The sequence below is a fragment of the Eumetopias jubatus genome, unplaced genomic scaffold (genome assembly GCF_037043125.1).
Source record: "Eumetopias jubatus isolate StellerSeaLion01/CBP00866 unplaced genomic scaffold, mEumJub1_p1.0 scaffold_13, whole genome shotgun sequence".
Taxonomy (NCBI): Eukaryota; Metazoa; Chordata; class Mammalia; order Carnivora; family Otariidae; genus Eumetopias; species Eumetopias jubatus.
In genome coordinates, this window is record NW_028274819.1 from 97,458,062 (window position 1) to 97,480,693 (window position 22,632).

Consider the following 22,632-nt stretch of genomic DNA (forward strand, 5'->3'; position numbering starts at 1 on the left):
ACAGCTAAAAGATTAAAAATGACAATGCTCAGAAAGTTCCTGGGACAGCGCCGAGCACTTAATATGTACTCAATAAATATAAAACCCTTTCCCTTTCCCACATCCCAAATTCCTTTATGAGACTAAATTTCCTCTACCTTAAAATGTTCCTTTTCACCCACAGTCATCTCTCCACCTTTCTGAAGTATAAAACGCTAGTGCAGCAAGTCATCGGGATTTAAGACTGTCTTGCTAAACGAACTATTGTAGTTTCCAGAATCTTTGATCAAATCAACATATTTACCACTGGATGTACAAAGTATAGGCTTAACAGGTTGTTAGTACCCTCAAATAGGGAGCTAATGTGTAGAGAAGTTCTCCTTCAAATAGTGACTAAAGCAATACTAATTAATAAAATGTGATTTCTTCTATTCAAAAGCAATGAACATCTAAAGCTTCTTAAATTTCAAACACTGCCCTTTGCACTTCAGGTAACTCACCAAAATATAATTAAACTGAAAAATAAGAAGGAAACATAACAGGATAGTATGTGATGGGACACAACAATTTAATTTGGAAAATAAGATAAATTTCATCATTGATAATTTCATACCCCTATTTCCCCAAAATACACATGACTTCCCACCTTAATCTTTAGCATGAATCAATGAATATCACTCCTACAGGTAAATTTCTTAATTGTTAAATATAAATCTGCAGGTAGCAAGAGCTCAAAGTAACTTTGCCAACACAATGACCTATGCAGAGCAGGCATTCATTATTTACCAAATAAATGAATAAACAAATGACCTAATGTTGTAAAGATAGAACCGGACAAATCCTGAGTGTTCAAAGGCAGATTTAAACATCAACTGCCAAGCCTCAAAGTCTTACCAATTTAGCAACTAGACGGGTTATTGTTTCAGTCTAAATTGAAATAACTGTCTCTCTCTTGTCTATTCCTCCCTACAAATGCACCTTAATTCTAAGAACCACCTATAATCCTGGACACAGAAGATAAGGAATACCACAACAGCAGGAGAAAACACTGCCACGGGAGGGGCAGCAGCCAGTACATGTGGATTCAAAATCACTTTACACGCACAGATCAGATTTTAGGAAAACCAAACTAATTTCAGAGATTTAAACATTAGGTACTTAAATACATTCTCCCTTAACCATCCCAACAGCTCTGCAAATTAAGTACTGTTACCCTCATTTTTACAGATGAGGAAACTAAACTGCTGTTCAGGGAGACAGAGAGGTGACCTATGGTCTCCCCAGTTACAACAAGCATCCCAACAAGTCAGACACACTAAGCCCAGGAAGCTCTTTTTTCTACATCATCTTCAATCAGTTCTCTTCTATTGCTCTCTTTTACAAAAGCTTAATACATACACATCTATATATTATATAAAAATATATATACACACATAAAATTAAGAGCTGAAATATCTTTTCCTTTAACAGCTACTTTTAATTTCTGATAAAGTTAGTCTCAAAAAGAATTCTGCCAGTGGAGTCAAAATTAATATAATTGCTAATGTTTATCCATATAATATTCTACTTAATTCCTATTTTTGGAAACAGAATTGTACCTTGTATCCTATTAAGCAATAATTGCATGGGAGAAGCTTCTCTTTTTTTACTAGTCACATCCAGGCAACACACCCAACTTACTTTTAAATGCTGTCTCAAGAATTCTGATCTTGTAGAGCTTCTGGGTAAATACAGTAACTGGAAACCACAAACCTTTCCCCAAATTGTGCAACTAACAAATGCAACTGAAGTACAAATACATTATTCTGACAAAGGTACCGACAAATTATTATCTCTGAAAACGAATGTTTTTCTATTGTGATACAACAGAAAAATAACATGAACAATGGCCAAGTCCAAGAGTTATTCTCCATGGGAAAAAACTATTTACATTTTAAATAGACTATATTGTCCCAAGCAACCAAAGCCAGAAATCAGTTCAATGCCAAGAAAAACTCAAATTTAAATAAAAGTTGTATTTACAAGCCAATGATTTTACAAGCCAAGCATTTTCTACTGCAGTTACTACGCAGATCCTGAAATGAGACTAACAATATAACTTAATTAAAGAAAACAAACCATTTGGATACCTAGAAAGACCATTTTAACCTAAGTGTCTCTAAGCACAGCGAAAGAAGCCCATCAAGAAAGCAAAATTAGCTAGTAGTACTATACTAAAATAATCTACTTTCATCATGTTATATATAATAACTTATTCACTAGTTTGTATAAATCTTTGATCACCTCACTGTCACCTGCCAATCTACAAACCGAAGAAGGGATTCTGTCTAATTTGCTTCCCACTGTTGATTACATAACACCCCTTCCCCCAAAGAATTTCCTGTGAAGTTGATGATCCTAGATGCATACTGAAGATATGAAACTTACTGTATTATCCTGCATGCTAATAACATCTGTAAAGTCTTGAGTCAAAATGGAGGCTTTAAGTCCCTCAGACAACTAACCTGAGCAAGTGTCAATTATTTCTAAACTAAAGTTAGACTCCCTTACTTTTCGGTCATCTTAGGGACCTCCTTAAGACTGGTAAGAGCCTTTCTCTGCACAGCAAACAGGATAGGTGAATATAAGATTTTTATAAAAGGTTCCGATGTTCCTTCTTCAGAGTAAATAACATCACTGACTGGGAACTCCCAGAAGACTTAAGAGCCATTAAGGGCTGGGATTCCTTTCAGTTGGCATCATTCCAACAGAGGCTCAGTGAGAAATGAAAGCTCTTGCAAATCAAATCTGTTGCAATGTTATTTTTTCCAGGGGTTAATTACCTGCTTCTGCTACACACACACACACACACACACACACGCATGCGCGCACACACGCACACGCACACACACACACACACACACAGACGGAGAAAAGGAGGAAAGGAGGTGCTGGGAAAACACGACATTCTGCTGTAAGCCTCCTCCAGAAATATTCAAAATGAAATCAAAACAGGTTTCTGGCTGTCAAATTCCAGATGCACTCCATGAACATCCTCTCCTACTTGACACCTGTCAGTCCCTAGTACCATTACCTCAAACTATTAGACAGTAAGAATTTACTAAAGGAAGTCACACTTTTGGACTTTTTCAGAGATACTTAGTGAAATATTTATAGATGAAATATCTGGAAACTGCTTCAAAATAATCTGATGGAGAAGCAGGGCAAGGAAACAGACAAACCAAGACTGTCCGTGCATTGATAATTATTGAAGCTAATGATGGGAACACGGAGGTTCTTCATACTGTTCTCTGTACTTCTGTGTATGTTTGAAATAGTCCATTAAAAAAAAAAAAACTTACACAGATTCAAAACAACCCATCTAACAAGCATTTATTGAGCACTTCCTGTGATATGTTATTGTTCCTAACTTTTTACTCTCCCCTTCCCCTCCTTAAGAGGATTATACACCCTTACGCATTATTATGTGACTTGCAATGCCACCTGTGGGAGAAGTATTCATCCCTGGCACACTGACAATGAGCTTGACCATATGACTTGCTTTGGCCAAAGACATGTGAATGATTTAGGTACACCATGACTGAGGGGAAGCTTTAAGAGCCCCTACATGTTTGCATCAGTTTTCCTGCTCTTTTCCTCTGCCATGCAAATGACATATCGCAGACAGGGGCTGCTCCTTCAGCCAGGGTTCCAAAAATGCTGCAGCCAATCCACAGCTGACAAGGTGTAATGTAAGCAAGAAATAAACCAGTGTTGTAAGCCACTGAAATTTGAAGCTATTGTTATGGTAGCACAACCTAGCAGAAACTGATATACCTCCTATGGGGTAGATACAAAGAACAGTAAAATGAAAGGCTGCTATATTTATAAGGATGTTTTGGAAGATAGACCAAAAAAACTTACCTATGGTTACCTCTGAGGAGAGTATGAGAAGTGGTAGGTGTATGGGGATAGAGGTAAGATCAGAGGGAGACTTTATTATTACCATTATATATAGTTTGAATTTTCTTGTGTATTTTTTTTTGACCTGAATGACATTGTCTGAGTAGCTGAATAATCTGGACTATTTTATCTTCATTATGTTTTTTAATATTAAAAAAGGAATAAAAATACAATAAAGCAAATAGTAATTACTTAAAAATGAATAAGAACTATCTTCCTACCCTTGAGGAACTCAAAACTTAGTTGACAATGTAGCTTTAAAGAAAGCCTCTTCCCCAAAAATATTAATTTTTTTTAAGTAGCAAAGGCTACATGCAAAGGCAAAAAAAAAAAAATCAGAATTATGACATTTGCAATTTGATCAGTTTGTTCATCTTAAGGTTCCAGCAAAGCCAATAAAGGGTTTTGTACATGGGTGGTACAATCACAGATCTCAAAGGAAATTCTCCAAATTCTATTATTTTAGTATGCCAGTTAAACTAGTGAGGAAGCATGCTCGAACCATTAAGTTTTGTGAAAAAGCTTTAACCAGTACTACAGACAAGGTATCTACTCCATTAAGTTAACCCATGCAGGGTAAAATTATAGAGTTAGAAGAAAAAAAAAGTTAAAAATCCTAACCATGACTCTTACAGTGATTAAACAACACTTGAATGGTTACAGAAGTCAAGGTCCACAGAGCAAGTTCATGCTTTACTGCATGAACATGTTTTTCCTTAAATTTGAACAGTATCTGAACATAGCAATAACTTGCAAACATGATTAGGAACATGTCTGTACTATTCATCGTAGGATCTCAAAGCACTTCACAAACATTAATTTAACCCTCCTATCACCTGAGAGGTAGATATTATACAACATTATAACCATCTATCCTGCCACTACAAAATATTTAAATACCCCTTCTGCAGTACTTGTTCTGAGAAGGTCTTACCCAAACAGCCAATAAAACAGGAAATAAGCTGACGGTGCATGTGCCACCAACAATCTCTGAAAAGATCAGACCTTCACCCACAAGAACCACTTCCTCTGAGTAAACCACAGACACTGTACTGGGCAAACCACATCATACCAGCTTGTGTCTGGAACACAGGCAGATAACCCCTCTAAAATCCATGGAAGGGTATGTCTAAGCCCCTTCAAGAGATCTCCTATATGTACTTAAGTATGGACATCATCCTCAACTTATGATAGAGTTATGTCCCAATAAACCCACTGTAAGTTGAAAATATCGTAAGTTGAATTTAGTGCATTTATAGTAGACCTAACCTACTGAACATCATAGCTTAGCCTAGCCTGAGACGTGCTCAGAACACTTACCTTAGCCTACAGTTGGGCAAAATCATTTAACACAAAACCTATTTCATAATAAAGTGTTGAATATCTCGTGTAATTTACTGAATACTGTACTGAAAGTAAAAAACAGAACGATTACACGCATACAGAATGATTTTAAGTATATTGGTTGTTTACCCTCATGATCATATGGCTGACAGCAGCGGGCTTGCTGCCACTAACCGGGCGTCAAGAGAGAGTACTTTACTGCATGCCACTAGCCCAGAAAAATATCAAAATTCAAAATCCAAAGTACAGTTTCTACTGAATGCATATAGCCTCTGCATTATCTTAAAGTCAAACCATTGCTAGTTGGGAATGATCTGTATTTTGGACTTGTTCTTCTTCGAGACAAGATATAGCCAACTTCTGCATTACATGATCAATTTCACATATAACTTCTTCAGATGCTGATGAAATCTCCAGTTTTTCAACAATATATATAAAATCTACGTTTTCTGAATCCAAAGAAGACCTATAAAATCCTCTTTGATTTCTTGAGGGTGTGAACCTAAAATGAACATTTAAATGAAATACTTGACCAAAACTGTAGTCTCAGAGCAGTATCTTTAAATGACTACAATAGGTTTTATAACATTAAAGAAAAAGCAGTATAAGTGGCTAATTAATTGTAAGCATTAACTAAACCAGGTTTTCTTACATTTCTTTGTGAATTTCTTCGTAAATTGTTACTCATAGTCCCAAGACAGGAAATCTAATTTTTCATTGGCCATTAGATTTGCCTGTCTTTCAACACTGGGAAGAAACCCAGGCCTATCATGTGACTATGATCTCAAAAACCAGGATTCAGCATTTGAATTAGTAAAAGATCCTGTTTTGGTATGAATCTAAACTGTCAGCTGCATTGGTGCATGCTGATTCAATAAGGCAAACTTAGTGTATTTCTTCTTTTACTGAAAGTCAACAACATACGCTTATGCAATTTAGGCAAAGCCTCTGACCTTCAGACCATCATGTGTTACCTCCATAGAATCAAAAAGCTAAAAATTATTCTAAGGCACTAGCTTCATAGGGTTCTCTTGAAGTTAGAAGCTGGCCTCACAAAATCCTTCATATACGGCTATCTTGGCATTCCACATATTCTAAGTTGAAAAATTAAAATGCCCTAACTTTGGCATGTTTCCAAAATTCTGAAGTTTGAGGAAACAAAAGTGCTAGCAAAATACAAAAGAACAAAGACTCTGAACTAAGTTACTATCAATGAAAAACGTCTATCAATAAAATATTCAAGAGCTCTATAATCTTAACATATTTTATAATTTAAATATGCACTTTTTCCTTCTTTTATGGTCTCTTATCATTAGTAGTAGTTCTTATAAATACAGTGGCAAAAAAGTAAAATGTTATTTCAATTTGAACCATACTGTATTTCATGGGAAAAATAATGCTAAGTATTGCAGATGGAGTCCTTTTCACTCATATGCGGGGGAAAAACAATAAGGCAAAACTCAATAAACAAAAAAATGGAAAAAGTGACATATAATTTAAGGTGAGACTGAAAAACCTCTGCAAAAAATAAAAATAAAAAAAAAATAACAACTTCCAGATGTATCTCACCACATTCCAACAGATACTTTAGAGCTACAATCACATCTCTTCATTTACTTACAAGTTCAGAGATGTTTTATCTTCACTTCTGATTGATTTTCAACCAAGGGTGGCTCCTAATGCTTATTATTTTTGTTAGCTACCCATTTGTCACATAATTGATAACACTTCTTACATTAGGGGCACTCATATTTTAAAGAATCGCTTTGTAAAGAAGTCTTTTATAACATGAGTAATTGCTTAGTTGATTTAGTAATTATGCTGTTTGTATAAATTGTTTTATTTGATCGTGACATCTCCCATACCCATTCTAAAAACTATCTAACTTAAAAGTGAATTAAAATGAACTTCAGAATCTCTTTAGCCCTAATCTTGGGCTATGCCTAGAGAAAACTGAAGCCCCCCTGATTACATTAAACTGAAGTTGGAACTTGCTGCTCTAGAATATGGGTAAAGATAAAATACAGACATTCTGTCCTAGGAGCACATCTAAGGAAAAAAATCATTTTGCACTAGGAGAGCAATTGGGGGAAAGCTAGTAAGACATTAAGAGGGACAGGTTGATTTTTAGACAAATCAACAGAACATACAACTTGGCTAAGCAAAGAATAAGGGTGGGGGTAGGGAAAGGGTGCTGGTTAACTGTCTGAACCATTTAGAGTTGCATAAACACAAAATGGGACGAGAGCATTATTTAGCCTGCTACAGCAAGCATATACAAGTAATAGGACAAATTAAAAGTTTGAGCTAAAGATCAGGAAAAACTTCCTGACTACTAGATCGATCAGACTGTTGCTCAGTCTTGTGAGGAAGTGACCAGAGCTTGATCCTCTAGAATAGATGAGTATTAGAAAACATCTTATAAGACAAAAAGCCAACACTAACTTGGCCAGATCGGAAAATTACTAAAGGAAAGTAGGACAGAAAAAAATAATGCACATAGAAAGACAATAATTTAAAGTAAAAAGGGGGAGCCCTTTTCCATCTGGGCTGCCGACATGCCATCCAGACTGAGGAAGACCCGGAAACTTCGAGGCCACGTGAGCCACCGCCACGGCGGCATCGGCAAGCACCGGAAGCACCCAGGAGGCCGGGGTAATGCTGGTGGCATGCATCACCACAGGATCAACTTCGACAAATATCACCCAGGTTACTCTGGAAAAGTTGGTATGAGACAGAGCTTCTGCCCAGCTGTCAACCTTGATAAACTGTGGACCTTGGTCAGTGAGCAGACACGGGTAAATGCTGCCAAAAACAAGACTGGAGCTGCTCCTATCATTGATGTAGTGTGATCGGGCTACTACAAAGTTTTGGGAAAGGGAAAACTCCCAAAACAGCCTGTCATCGTGAAGGCCAAATTCTTCAGTAGAAGAGCAGAGGAGAAGAGTAAGGGTGTCGGAGGCGCCTGTGTTCTAGTAGCTTGAAGCCACGTTTGGGGGCATTCATTAAATGCTAACAAGTGCTTTTCTCTTCTGAAAATAAATAAATAAATAAATAAATAAATAAATAAATAAATAAATAAATAAAGTAAAAAGGGGGGGACTTGAGAGTCAGAAAATCTAGGTTAAAATCATGGATCTCTCCAGTTTTATAATCTTGACTCAAACTGTATGAGTTGCCTAAATGTAAATGATGATCTGCCCTACCGGGAGTCAAAACATTATAAATGTTAAAGAACTACACTACAATAAGACATCGTTACATGCAGGAGAGTATTTTACTCAAAAAGAAACAAAATATTTATAATTTTGCTCATTTTAAAATTTCAGTTCAAATGCCACGATTTTGAGGACTCTTAAATTATTAAAAGGAAAAGAGAATGTCTTCAACTTTAAGACATCATCAAGTTTTAACAAAGGAGACTAAAAGAAGTTATGCTCCAGCTCCCTGTTCCTGGAAATGTGACGTGGTCAACTTCTAGGAGATAAGCAATTATATGATAAGAAACATTTCTAATAATTTTGTCAGACGACCATGATGTAAGAGTCTCTCCAATGACCTCTGGAAAACCATTAAAATATCCTGCTTTCTTCCACCCGTATCAGTTCAGTAGGCAATTCATACCCATTTCTAGATGGCTTTCAGAAGAGGTCACCACACATGTTTACTCAAAGATTTTCTGACTGTTTTCTCTGGAATCATAATGCTCCACAGAAAAATATGTAAAATCTACTCTTTATGGATTTTATCAAAGTTTGTCTCAAATTTCACTTTTTAAACTGAAAATTCAAATTTAGTTAAAAAATCCTGTACGTTAACTCAATGTTATCTACTACATTTTAACAAGAAACTACCAACGTGTTAAGCAGCATTTCCAGGTTACCATATGTTTGCAGTGATTCAGATAGATTCTCGTGTCACCTCACCAAATAAATATGAACATCTTATAAATGTGCCATTAATCAGGAAGACTACAGCTCTGCACTTTTTTTTTAAAGTTTACTTCGTACTGTACATGTTGAGTCATGTAAAAGTGTACAAGTGAATGTACTACTGCATGTCTGTAGGAGTCAGGATTTTATACTGCACTGGAAGAACATTAAACTGAATATAAAGCTAGCACTCTGATCCTAGTCCCGAATCTCAATTTTGTATTTATCAAATGACTGACTTTAAAGTAAATGGTACAAATAATTTAAGCTGGCAGATGACTCAGGCAACCCTGAAAATGGTACACATACAGGAGTCATTTTGTTTTGTTCTTTTAATCAAAAGCATTATATGATGGCAGAAAAAGTAATCTGGATGAAAATGTCAATTCCTCTGTATATGCATATAAAGTCACAGGTTTACACACTCACCAGAAGTCTGCTTAAGTTAAACAACTTTACACCTGAACTTAGTACCAAGAAAATGCCAATAAATCAAAAATCTTTGTTTATCTATCAATCAAAACAACAAAATCCGTAAGTCCTAGACCAAACAAAGATCCATTTATTTCAAGTAAGACCCTTACAACAAAACCCCACCTGTATCGTCCCTGAAAATTCACTGTTCTAGAACCTAGCCTGAAATCATTTAGTGAATCCACTGAAAGGGCATTCTCCCCTCTCTCTCAGAAGAAATTCCAAGTGCCATAAGACCCCTAAACTTTCAGGGACAGAAGATAGGTGCCTAAGAGGACTGCAAACAATTAGGATATATTTCAGGACTGAATAAAGCAATCGATGCAAACTGAAGAACAGCAACCAGATATTTCTAGCACTTTACAAGTGCTGATTCTAAAAGTGGAAAACTATACGTCTCACGGAAGTTACAAAGCAAGACACTAGATGATATTCACAAGCTGCTTAGATTAAAAAAAAAAAGCCACTATTCAGACATACTACATAAAAACAGTCGCTACCATGAACATAGTTTGGATTTTAAATTGATGAATACACCTTTTAAAAGGGGGGGAGGGGGGGAGGGATCTGGAGAGAAGATGATGAGGAGGAAGAGAAGGGAGTAAATGAATGTGTTAATTTAACTGTAAAATAATAACAGGATATAACAGAGTTCTGAGTATCCACAGTGACCAATCAGAGCCTAAACATAGCTGAATTCCATCCCAGCCCCAGCACGTCCCTAACACAAGAATAAAACCCTTCTTATCTTGTTCAGCCATGTGTCGCCTGCCACAAACTGCAAAACAGAACAACGCCCAAAACCAGCTAGTCTGATTTCAAATGAGGACAGACAGACTCTGTAGTCAGAAGCACCACAATGAAAGAACTCTAACTCACACAGCTGGCCTGGTGGGTCTGCACACTCTACAAAACAAAGCCATACCACATACAGTACTTCAAACTTGAAAGGATCTTTAAAAAGCTTTACTGGCACTGTTAATTTGCCAATAGCTCTAGAATCAGCAAAATATATCTAGAGGACACTGGAATTAGAGAGAAAAGAGGAGGAGGGAGAGAGAGCGGAGAAGAAACTAAGAACTACTCTATACTCCTACCTTTGTTAAGGTACCCTGGAAAAAAAATAAACCAGCACTTCCAGATTTCACCCCAACATATATTCAAATCAGGGACAACTACTCTCCTATGAATGCTTGATATTTACAGAGTAAGATGTGTTTAAAGAAAATGTAACAGTCACCCAAGAATAATCTTGTTTAAAAAAAAAAAAACTAGTACAAGTTTCTAAGATACAGGTATCCATACCGTCTCTGCAGTGCGAATTAAATTAAGCAGCTTTTAAAGTTTTTTTGTCCCTGTTTAAAAAAGTATTGTGAAATCAGCCAGCACCTGAACTAATTCAAGGATATTAATACCCAAACCAATTTGCAGATTCATCTTATACTTAGAATACCCGTCTTTTAATCCTTTGTGCCTAGCACAGGGCCTGGCAAAGAACATTCTTTGACTGCATGTTTAATGTGTTATTTATAACCCCATCTAACTTACCAAAAAAACCCAAATCCTGAGATTTTATTTCCAAGAAAATAAAAAAAAAAGCAAGAAAATCTCTGAGAAGCAGAGAGGAAGAAGGTTATTATGTGGGTGCTATCAGGTGATTTTCATGTGAAATGAGCTGGTAAATTAACCACCCCTAGTATCACAATAAAAACTACCTACACTACATTAGTTCCTAATAAGACTTCTTGTCTAAAGGCTCAACACAGAGGGCCAGAATTGAATGAAAGAGGAAAATAAAAACAATTACCCACACACCCATTACAGTGATTTCTCAGTAGCAAAACACCCTGAAAGGAACAGCAATGGGGACGACCCGAAGAAATTGGGATAAGCGTTGTTGCTACTTGTTGTTATGGGTACAATCTGAAAAGTTGAAAACTAAAATGCATTTAAAAAAATACACAAAGAATATAGTTTAAATATTTAATGGAATCTTTTAGGTGAACATTCACGTGACACTGGAAAGCATCAACAGGAAGAGGAAGTTCTGTTTCTGGAGTAGCTGTTATGGTATGATAATGGAATTTGGCCCTTTTAAAATCAACAAATGAGCCTGACGATTGGGTGAAACTCTCCTATTAGGAAATTCAACTATTTTCTGCAGGAGCACTATTGTTGCGCTTTTCATCAAAGCGCTTTCTTTGGCCCCCTAATTCAGTTATTTGAGCCTTTTTTTTTTTTAAATGATGTAATGGTTTTAATACTGACTTGAAAAAAAAAAAAGGACTGAAATTTGGAACCAGCATACAATGTCATAATGAAACTGAGAAATAAAATACAGTAAAGAATTTACTGTTTAACCTAATATTCCAAAGAATAACCCTTAAGAGTAAAGAAGCTCCATTTAAACCACATAGTCTAGCTCAATTCACCAACCACCAGGCAACATAGATAGTAGTAGAAAGGACTCACTCAGAACTCAACGAATCCACCTGCCATGCTTGTACTACCTAATTCGCTTAGGGTTTGTATCCCTTAAATGCAAAAGCTTCTGGAAGATGAAATACTAAAAATGCAGCAATTAAAATCAAGCCCCATGACTCCCCCACCCCCACCCGCCTTTTTAGCTCCAGCAAGTGCCTGTGATTTACTAGTAATTTCAACATTCTGGAAAATTATTAGACAATAAACACTACGCAGCTCAATATTCAAAGAAGACCAAGTTCAAAAATCATCATGCAGTAGTCTCAGAAAGAAGTTCACAAACAGCAATTCCTAAAATCTAACAGTGTCTAGAGAACTACAGGGCAGGAGGAAAACCAATGATGCACCAATACCCCAGCCGACTTCGGGCACTGACCTTCACCCAAAATGACCTTCCTCTGGTTCCAAGATAAGTTCAGAATCCCAATGCACGCTACAGACAGAAAAACCACAATCATGGCTTTACCTACCCCTTCGCTGAGAATCTGGAGAAAAGTTTCTCTCCGGAGAAAAAGCTACATTTCCAAATTCAATCAACTGGGTAACTTGGCAGCAACCCCAGTCTAATTGCAGAGCTCCTGAACAACCCTCTCTGCTATGCCTGTCAACTTCACTGGTCAAAGGCAATCGGCAATCACTGACTCTCTGCTAGGTCAGGCCAAATCCAGGGAAGAAGCTAAGCGCAGGGGGAGCTTCATACCAACCTGTCGGTGATAGTAGACTGTGTGCCACTCATTGGGGCCCTTGGCGAGAGGTCCTCCTTTTATCCAACTTGCATTTTACAGTAACACCTCCACCCCACCCCCAGTGCTCTGGGATCAGGCCCGACTCCGTAAGGGACACAAAAGTCCAACTCAAAACTCCATTCAGTCATCTAGAACGTCCGACTGGAAGGGTCAAGGAAAGGGGATGTAGGTCGGAGCAAAACAGGTTATCTCCCAAAATAAACCGAGGAAGTCCGCCAGAAAGCGAGTTCGAGAGCTACAGCTCAATCCTCGGGAAGGCACAAGGAGAAAACTTCGTCACGGAGGGAAGTCGGCGAGCCGTAGGGGAAGGGGCCCGGGAATCCCTCCGGGGCTGGGGCGGGATCAGCGCGGGGCTGGGTGTCGGCTCCTCCTCCGGAGAGTCGGGGGCCTGCGAGCCCCCGCCGCCGCGGGGCCGGCCGCTCAGCTCTCCGCTCTCTATCTGGGGCTGCCGGCCGCTCGTGGCCGCAGCCTCGGCCGCGTCTCGGGCCGTCCCGCGCCAGGCTCGCGCGGCTCCATGTCCCCGGGTCGGGGGACCCCTCTTGTCTTCCTCGCCGCCCCCACCAGGCTCCGGGCGCTGGGACGACCGCGGGCGCCGGGGGAGGAGGTCCCGCAGCCAGAGGTGACAGGAACCTGGTCTCTCAGTGCCGCGGGTTGCTCCCCATCCCTGCGAGGCCCGGACTCTTCCGCGGTCCGCACGGGCGGCGGCGGCTCCTCCCCGACGCGCCGGTAGGCGGCCGTTCCCGCGAGGGGCGGGAGGTTCCCGTCCGGCCCGGCCTCGAAACACCGGCCCCGGAGGCCGGCGGCGGCGGCGGCGGCAGCGCGGCGGCGGCGACCACTCGGAGCGCGGGGGCCGGCTCGCCGGGTCCTGGGGCCCTCGCGGGAGCGCGCGCGGCGGGCGGAGGAGGCCACCAGCGGTAGGGGCCGCGCGACGATCGCAGGCGCGCGCACGGGTTCCGGTTCCGGTTCTGTCTTCCCGGCCCCGGCCGCGTCCAGCGCGAGCTCGCTCTTCCCCTCCCCCGCCGACTTTTTTTGGCCTCCTCCCCTCTGACTTCGGGAAGCCGCCTCACCCGGGATCCCTCCGCGGCGCGCGGGGCCGCCCCGCCGCCCTCGCCGCCCTCGCCGCCCGGCCGCCTGGCCCCCCGCGCCTCCCCGCGCGCCACGGCCGCGCGGACGCCTCCGCCGGAGTCCTGTTTGGGGGAGCGAAAAAGTAGTTCTGCGGGGCGGAGGGAGGTGGGAACCGGCCCGCTCCGGGAGTCCCACCCACCCACCCACCAACCCAGCGTTGCCCTCGAGGGCCCCGCGAGCTCCGGAGAGCTGTACTTTGGAGCCTGGCTTGTACCAACTTGGCTGTCCCCGGAGACCGCCGAAGAGCACTCCCCCGGTCCCGAGGCGTCCGGGATGAGAGGCTCTTTGGAAATTACCCGCCCCCTTGCCCTGGAAACGTTTATTCCTTACTGGAATGTACTTGCTCCTATTTTCTGATAATACATAAAGACCAATTGTGACTGATGGAAGCGAAGAACTCAGGTCCAGGTGCAGGGACACCGTCCCTCTCTAATGCAGCAAACCCCAGCAAAGAGAGGGTTTGGCCTTGGACGCTCACCTGGGGCACCTGCTGGCCTCATCCCAGGGCGGGGGCCGCCGCGCACACATCCTGGTTGCCAGGGGAAAGTTAGAGGACGGAGGTGTGTAGAGCTGGGGGGAAAGAGAGTTTGGGAATTGGAGCCAGGATTTCTTGGTATAATATTGCTTTGACGCTGCTTCTGCCTTGGCAAAATGAAATGTATGATTTGCCAAATGGAGAAAGCATGGTGCTTTCCACAGCGACTTCACAAGCTTGCTGTGGAGAGAAATGGGAGCAGCAAATAAAGTATTTATCCAGTAGAAAGCATTGCAGTTCTCTCTGAAGAGTTCCCATATTTTTTTTTCCTACCGGGTACATTTAGATATCCATCTAGTTTTATGGTTGCATAATTCCATAGTGTAGCAATTTAAGTAACACAATATAGTTCAGTTCTGCCTGCCAATGTCTAAAGTGGCTGTCCCTTTACCTGTTTTCAGACTTAATGGATTTAAACCTGTATTCGTGGGTGAGGGTCCTCAGCCTTTTTGTGGAAATCAAGTGGTCAAGCAAATTTAACAAACAGTGGATGTGGAGGGGAAACAATTACCTCTTAACAATGCTGTTTCTAAAAGTCAACCTGCAACAGTTCATGAAAAGATCATTATCCCTGAATAGATGCATGAGCTAAGGCTGACGTTAGAACGGGGTAAAAAAAGGAAAAGATAAACAGAGGCCAAAGATGACTCTTTATTGCCTTTTTTTTTTTTTTTTTTTTAAGTTCAGGGCACAGCCAGCTAATTTTGTAATGTTTATTTTGGGAAAGAATAGCAGCTGATTAACGTTCCAAGCCACTTTCCTAATGATCAGACCAGGATACATCGCCACCTGCTGGTGTACCCTAGCATAATTCTACCCTGAGAACTCTTGATATTAAATTGCCTATTTTTCATACTAACAGGAAAGAGCTCCGTCCCCCTATATAAAATGACCGAAGTGCAAACTTTGTCCCCAAACATATGTCTTCCTTAAACATACTAAATATCTTTTTGCCAGATTCTAATAACTTACAGGGTAGGTATGAAATTAATTGGACCCAATGACTCATCAAATCATGCCTTTTTTTAAATGAGTTCTCCTCTTCCCTTCAAGAATGCCTCACTACTTGAGCTTCAGGAATAAAACAAACTGGGAAAGTTTCCGAATTCACCTTCTCTTCCTTGCATACAAAAACCTCTTGGCAGGCTGCTTTCAAGATCTTTCCAAACTTAAACAGACCCAAAGTTCTAGCTGTGAGCAAAGAAGGCATTTGCTGTGGGAAAACTTCAGAAGATGGTAAGCAAAGGATTTAATTAAGCCAGTGGTTATTCATTCCAGAACTGTTTTTTTCAATGATGAAAATCTCTATGTTCACCCACAAAGCTCTAATGGTAAAAACATCCCTGAAAGCCTCTTTAGAGCTGTTGGTAGCTCTGGACTGTTCTAAAGGCTCTTTCTATAGAATGCCTTCAGAAGAGTCACACCAGTCTAGGTAGAACACAATGCCCATGGTCATTAGTCCCTTACCTAAAAAAATTACACTGGTGACACAATCCATGGCACATGCTCTTTGAAGCTCCCCCCTCCTGGGGAGAGGGGCAAGGTGGTTATTCTAAACCGCATCCTCATCCGTTCTTTCAACGTTTATTGAGCACCTACTATGTGTCTAACACTGTTCTAGGCATTCTAAACAGTTCTGAAGAGACCTGAGGGCCCTTGTCCTCAGGGAGCCCATTCAACATCATCATTTTCAAGGCAATGCCCAGGGGTGCCTGTCAGTCGGTTGAGAGTTCAACTGTTGGTTTTGGGCTCAGGTCATGATCTCAGGGTTGTGGGATTGAGTCCCATGTTGTTGGGCTCTGTGCTCAGCAGGGTATCTGCTTGAGATTCTCTCTCTCTCTCTCTGCCGCTACCCCGCCCAATATAATAAGTAAATAAAAATTCAAGGCAATTGCCCAAACAGGTGGCAAAATAAATTTAGTTCTTCCTCTCTCTTTGGCAATCTTTTTGCAGATTGTTGCCCCCAAAAGTAAAGTTATTAGGAATGGTTGATGGTAAGAGCAGATGTATTTCACAGATAAGTATAAATATGGGTCAACATTTCTATAAGCCAAAAGACTTTTTTTTTAACTTCTTGGCAAAACCACAATAAAGATATAAAGGCAGACTCTGGGTTGATAAAAAGTTGTTTATTTTTATAAAATCTAGTACAAATCTCATTGAAGTATAAATCTTGAGCAGTGTTAGGAATTATTACATAGTAATCCAAAGGCAAATGAATAAAATGCTTCATTTTGTCTGACCATACCACATGTTAATTAGCCCTTCGTTTACCTGTGATGTAGAAACACAGCATCTTAACTGCTGACTCACCTGCATGTCCCATTTTTCTCTCAGGGAGGTTCCTTCATAGTTATTAGTTAAAACATCAAGAAAAGCTGAAATGAACAATTTTTCTTCTCTTATTATTTAGGTCATTCAAAATCCAAAAGAAACCTATGTACATTCCCGTGAGAGTACCCCTAAAACAGCAAGGTCTGCAATCCCTTCACTTCTGAGGAGTAAAAAGGAAAAAAAAAAAATTGGTACCAGATTAAGCCTATTCATTTGTCTGGTATGGAACAGGTTGCACTGTGCCAAAATTCAAGAGCCAGCTTTTTCTTTTTTTAAGCTCCTGCGCCAAGCCACTCTTTTTTATTAGGCTTTTGCTAAAATCAGCATTCCCCAGCATCCAACTTTGACCACAGTTTTGTTGGAAAGAAGCTCACCAGCATTCTGGGGATCCCGATCACAGAAGAAAAGAGACGGAGACGCTACTGTCAGATTATTTCCATGTGCAGCAAAACTCGTTAACCCGATGACAGTCATTTTAAAAGACCCACTATTAACATGCCTTGAAAGCTGCTTTTGCCAGAGCAACAATGACTTCATGCGGTTCCAACGCTCCATCATGCCTGGCCAGTGACATCCATTTTCAAGACCACTCATTAGGTTAGTATTACCAGTGACCACAGAATGGGTGGAGACTTCCTATCAACCTAGGCTTAGCCTTCAGTGGCCCCACACATTTGCTCACTAACTGAGCAGATCAATCCCCAGTGGTCTAAATAACATAATACATAATCAAATAAATAAATAAACAGCAAATAAATAAATAATAATTTTCTCCATAAAAGTCCTACATTAAAGACACCCCTTAATAAAATGCCACAGTGTTGCTGTGAAATACACAACGGGGTATTTCATTCATTCACCACAGGTTTTAAACCGAGACAAAGAGTACACAAGTGACCTGCCCAATTGATCTGGCAAGTGAGCAGCCAAATTAGTTAAAAGAACCCAGGAAGTCTTGATTCCTAACCTTTCGTTCTAAGCTTACATTCTCGCTTTCCCTGGGTGAGATTAGAGACTATTGCACTAAGAAATATTTTGTTCCCTTCCAAGACTGCCCTTGTCATAATTCTTTATCCATAGAGAGGGGCATCTTTGTCAGAGAAAAGAAAAGGTAGTTAAGAGGGCTAAAGGGAATGTATATGAAATTAAAAAAAAAAAAATTAGCCTCATCACCCTGCGGCCAGTACACTTGTCTTTGGTTCTGGTTTGCAGTATGTATAGCAGAGCTGAAACTTGAACTGCCATCTCAAGCACGGTGGAATCCACATGGTAAATCCCTATGGAATTCACTCACAGCCTCTCATGCTTGGGAGATTAATGCACAAAAGCCCTGAGAATTGGCATAGTTTTCCCGGTAGGGCAGAACCCGTACAACAGGACTTGGTAAATCTGCCCACACCTCATTCATCTCTCACCCAAAGCCCTAGCTCTCTGGTTTTTGTGCAGAAAAGAGTTAACAGGGCAGGCCTGAACTCCTGTCCTTGGAAAGGCCAACTTGCAAGGTTGGCCCTTAGCTGGCATCTGGGAACTTAGATTTCGGGAGCGCTCCTTCCACTAAGTGCTGAGAATGGCTCACCATGCCTCAACTGTTTGTGCAGACAATATGGTTCATGCTGAACACCTACTTTCCTGCTGGGAGTCAGGAATTTTGCTCCATGCCAGGCAATGGCTGCCTACATGACCAGCCCCCAATGAAAAACTTGGGCACTGAGCAGTTAATGAGCTTCCTCATTGGCCATTTTACACATATGGCCACAAATTGTTAGAGCAAGGAAGCACATCCTGGGTGATCTCACTGGGAGAGGACTCTGGAAGCTTGGGCCTGGTTTCCCTTCGACTCTGCCCCTGGCACCTTTTCCCTTTGCAGCCCTGTTTGGACCCCTTCACTGTTAACTGATCACAGCTAGGAGTTTGACTACATTCTGAGTCATGTGAATCCCCCAAGCAAAGCACCAAAACTGGGGAGCGGGGGGGGGGGGTGTCTTGGTGAGCCTCAACAGTTGGTATAGGGAGGCCTCAAGAAGTGACCCATTACCGAGGCCAGTTTCACCCCAACCTCCTCTCAGCTCTTTCCCCTTGTGTGAGCACATCCGGTTCCCTGATCCGATGCTCAGAATGTCAGACGTTCATCGTCCTGAAAGTCCCTCCCTTTACAGTAAATGGGGTGACTTTATTTAAATTGCTACATGGAAAGCGGGAATAAGGGTTTGTTCAAGGAGTCAATTCTCGAAGGGATTCTAATTCCTTCCTGAGCTGTCTAGCCATCAGGCATCCCAGGGACAAGAGAACCCAGGGACACCAGGAACTAACAGGAACGCAGCATTGCTCACCTCACGGCGCTGACGTACTCACAACTACCACCGAGTAGTCTCGCTTTTCTACAACCGCGCCATGGTAGACATTAGTGTTTTAATACTGGTACGGGCTCCACTCGAAGACTGACCAAACTGACCGATAAGGTGTAGCCCTTTTGTGAAACCTCAGTTCGTTGTAAGCCTGATTCTGTAATAGCCGTATCTCCAACCTGGGTCCCGTGGCTGACTGAACCCAATCCACCGTCTGGAGAAAGCCTCGGCTAGTGTGTTTTGAGATGGCCGTTGTGCTTCTGCTGCCGCTCCTCACTCAACCTACTCCTCCAGGCATGGTACTTCTTGATGCTCTTCCTCCACGCGAAGCGCCAGATGCTAAACATGAAACACCAAGACACAGCGTACATCGCTACTCCCCCAACCTTCACAAACCACTTGGGCTTGGGGGAGACAATTTCACAGAAAAGGAGGCGAGCTCCTACACCAATCCTCACTCCAGTAAACAGGGCCACAAAGAGGAAGTCCACCACATCTCCAGTGAAACTGTGGTAGTGGCCTGTTTCACGGAGAAACCAGCGCATCTGTAGCAAGGGGTTGGTGATCTCGCTTCCAAAGAGGACCGCGTTGACCTCTGTGCCTGACTCCCCGAGCACCAGGGCCATGATGATGCCCAGAATACTCAGTGTGTGGTGAGCCAGCATCAGGGGCCCCTCAGACTGGAAGTAGATGCACCAGCCCAAGTCAAAGATGAAGTAGCCCAAGGTGAGACAGAGAACGTGCACTTGGAGAGGAGTATTGGGTGAGCCTGAAATAAACCAAGACAGAAGCAAACTGAGTGGCTGGGAATTGAGCTACCCTGCACCGGGACACTGGGGTCCAGTGTTTCCCAAGCTTTCTGGAACCACTGAGAGCAAAGACAAAGGCAGGCACATTCATCTGAGTGACAACCAAGAAAGACTAAAATCTATAACCTTGGTCTTTATCAAACCCAATAATGTCACAGGCCTGGGAAATCCTGTTCTGATGAATCAGATCTCAATGAATGATCTGAGAACCAGCCCATGATCTCAGTGTCCTCTCTATGGAGCAGCATAAAATTGAGCTACTTTGTCCTTTCAATTAAAATCCTACAGCTCTTTCTTTCTCTTTTTTATTTTTTTAAATTTTATTTATTTATTTATTTGACCAGTTTTAAAGGTCTGTTTCCAAGCTCTTTTAGTGATTCTGCCCTGGATGTCAGATTAATTTCTTAGCTTAATGGGTTAGATTGTCTGGACACTGGTGGCCCTACCCTTCTTGAAAATGGACCTTGGAATACACTAACCCCAGAAGTTAGTGTATTCGCAGCCCAAGAAAATCAAGTGCGAGGACATGACATGTTCAAATCTATTTAAAACCTTCATATAAGACATACAGCTTAATAGCTGCTTTCATATCAGTTGGAATAGTTTTGGGAAAACCTCAGAAGCTAAATATAGGAATTTAAGGAAATTAAAAAAAAAAAAAAAACACTAAGGAATTAAAAAAAAAAAATCGTATCCTAGGGGACTTCTGGCCTGAACTGTTACCCCCCAAATTCTTATGTCAAAGCCCTAACCCCCAATTCCTCAGAATGTACTGTATTTGGAGAGAAGGCCTTTAAAGAGGTAATTCAGATAAAATGAAGTTGTTAGGATGGGCCCTTATCCAATACGGCTGGTGTCCTTATAAAAGAAGGAGATCAGGACACAGACACACACAAAGGGGAGACCATGTGAGGACATGGCAAGAAGGAAGCCACCCGCAAGCAAAACAGAACAGCCTTAGAAGAAACCAAACCAGCCAACAACTTGATCTTGGACTTCTAGCCTGAAGAACTGTGAAGACATAAGTTTCTGTTGTTCATGCTTCCCGGTCTGTGGCATTGTGTTACGGCAGCTCCAGCAAAACTAATTCAAGGGGATACAACCTTTTTTGTCCTGAGGAGGTAATACTTGTACATCTAGTGGTTTAAAAAAATCAATGTAAGTGCTGCAAATAATGCGACATCAGTTAAATAAATCATGGTATATGCATACAACACAATATTACATCACACTTAAGAAGGATAAAAGAAGTCTAGTACATAGATGTCCTCTGAATATACAATCAAGTGAAAATTGCAGGTTATCAAAAAGTATGTGTAATACAGGCCATCTGTGTCTGTTTGGAGGGGTTGGTAGAAGATGTTGATATTGGCTTTATGTTTTGACTATTTCGGTGGATTACAGTGTAACAAGCATTTAAAACTTGTTTTAAAAGTAGAGAGTTATGAAAAGCAGAAGTAGGGACATATACAGTATAAGAGTTAAAAATGAAGATTCCCAATACAAATTATAATGGTAATTATTCTTCAGTATTCTCCAACATTGCACAAATTCTGTGAAAACGTCCCATCCTTCCAAGACTACCCCCCAATTATGATCCCCTTAGGGAAAATCCCCTAATGTCTCCCACCTACCTGGATGGGTAAAAGGCCAGGGGCCATCAATGAAGCCAATATAAGCTGACAGGCCTATAGAGAGGATTCCATGGGTGAATGTAACCAGCCGGCAGCTCCACTCGTAGCTTCGGTGCTTATTCAGGTGGCAGAAAGAAATGTAGAGTGAGAGCCAGCCCCCCAGGCTGCACAGCACCTGCGGACACAGAGCTGATGCCATCCTATGATGAAAAGACCAAAACCAGAAAAACAAAGGATACACCCTAAGAAAACAGCATTGGGTCAATTTGCATATAATCTTCATTTCTACTCTAGGATAGTACAAAAATACCGCCTTCACTGTAACACTTCTTCCTTATCGACACAGCCAAGAATCTTCCATTAAAGCGTGGCTGTAATTCTGATTCCATGTTCCTTAGAGAGAACTGATAAAAGCTCTAAACCGAAAACCAGGAACTGCATTCTGAGTTGGTAGACTGCCTGATATAACGTGTTGTTACGATGAGTAAATGTCAACAATAACCTGCCAGTGGTGACTGACCTTGGACGATGAACCTGAGTAATACAATACATGTATTAAATAATGTGTTCACACTTCAAAAATCCCAATAAAAAGCTCTCTTGAAAAAACAGTACCACCACCTGTGGTTTCTACAAGAGGTCATATGACACATAGCAGTTTTGTGTGGTTTGAGGCTGATACTAAACTCAACTGAAGTTTGGATTTGGGTCACAGGTTTATCAATTAAAATCGAAACTTGAGGTAAACCTGAATAGGGAACTAAAAGGAGTCTAGGTATTTCGGAAGGGAAAAAAAAAATTCTAGCTCTGTTCAGTTCTGAAATCCAACTCAAAGACTGACCAAGGGGGAAGCAGATGGTTTAAGTGGGAAATTTTTGTTGAGATATAAAAAAATATCCTTAAGGCAGTTATTCAGTTAAACATCAAAGTCAGAAAGCTATGCTTTGAA

General features: G+C 41.1%; 2 protein-coding genes and 1 pseudogene across 3 annotated transcripts in view; 1 reads left to right on the plus strand and 2 right to left on the minus strand.

Moving 5' to 3' along the window:
- Positions 1-13,325, minus strand: part of ARHGEF12 (Rho guanine nucleotide exchange factor 12) — a 144,704-nt gene extending 131,379 nt beyond the window's left edge. For both annotated transcript variants that reach the window (XM_088017401.1, XM_028125951.2), the window contains exon 1: positions 12,860-13,325. In XM_088017401.1, coding sequence (XP_087873527.1) covers positions 12,860-12,891 — 32 coding nt within the window. In that variant the 5' untranslated portion in view covers positions 12,892-13,325. The remainder of the gene's footprint in view (positions 1-12,859) is intronic.
- Positions 7,824-8,249, plus strand: LOC114226053 (large ribosomal subunit protein uL15 pseudogene; annotated as a pseudogene).
- Positions 13,326-16,709: 3,384 nt separating the features above from the next.
- TLCD5 (TLC domain containing 5) lies at positions 16,710-21,174 on the minus strand. The gene has a single exon (XM_028125860.2). The coding sequence runs from the start codon at positions 19,903-19,905 to the stop codon at positions 19,471-19,473; it is 435 nt and encodes a 144-aa protein (XP_027981661.2). The 5' UTR covers positions 19,906-21,174; the 3' UTR covers positions 16,710-19,470.
- Positions 21,175-22,632: the final 1,458 nt, after the last annotated feature.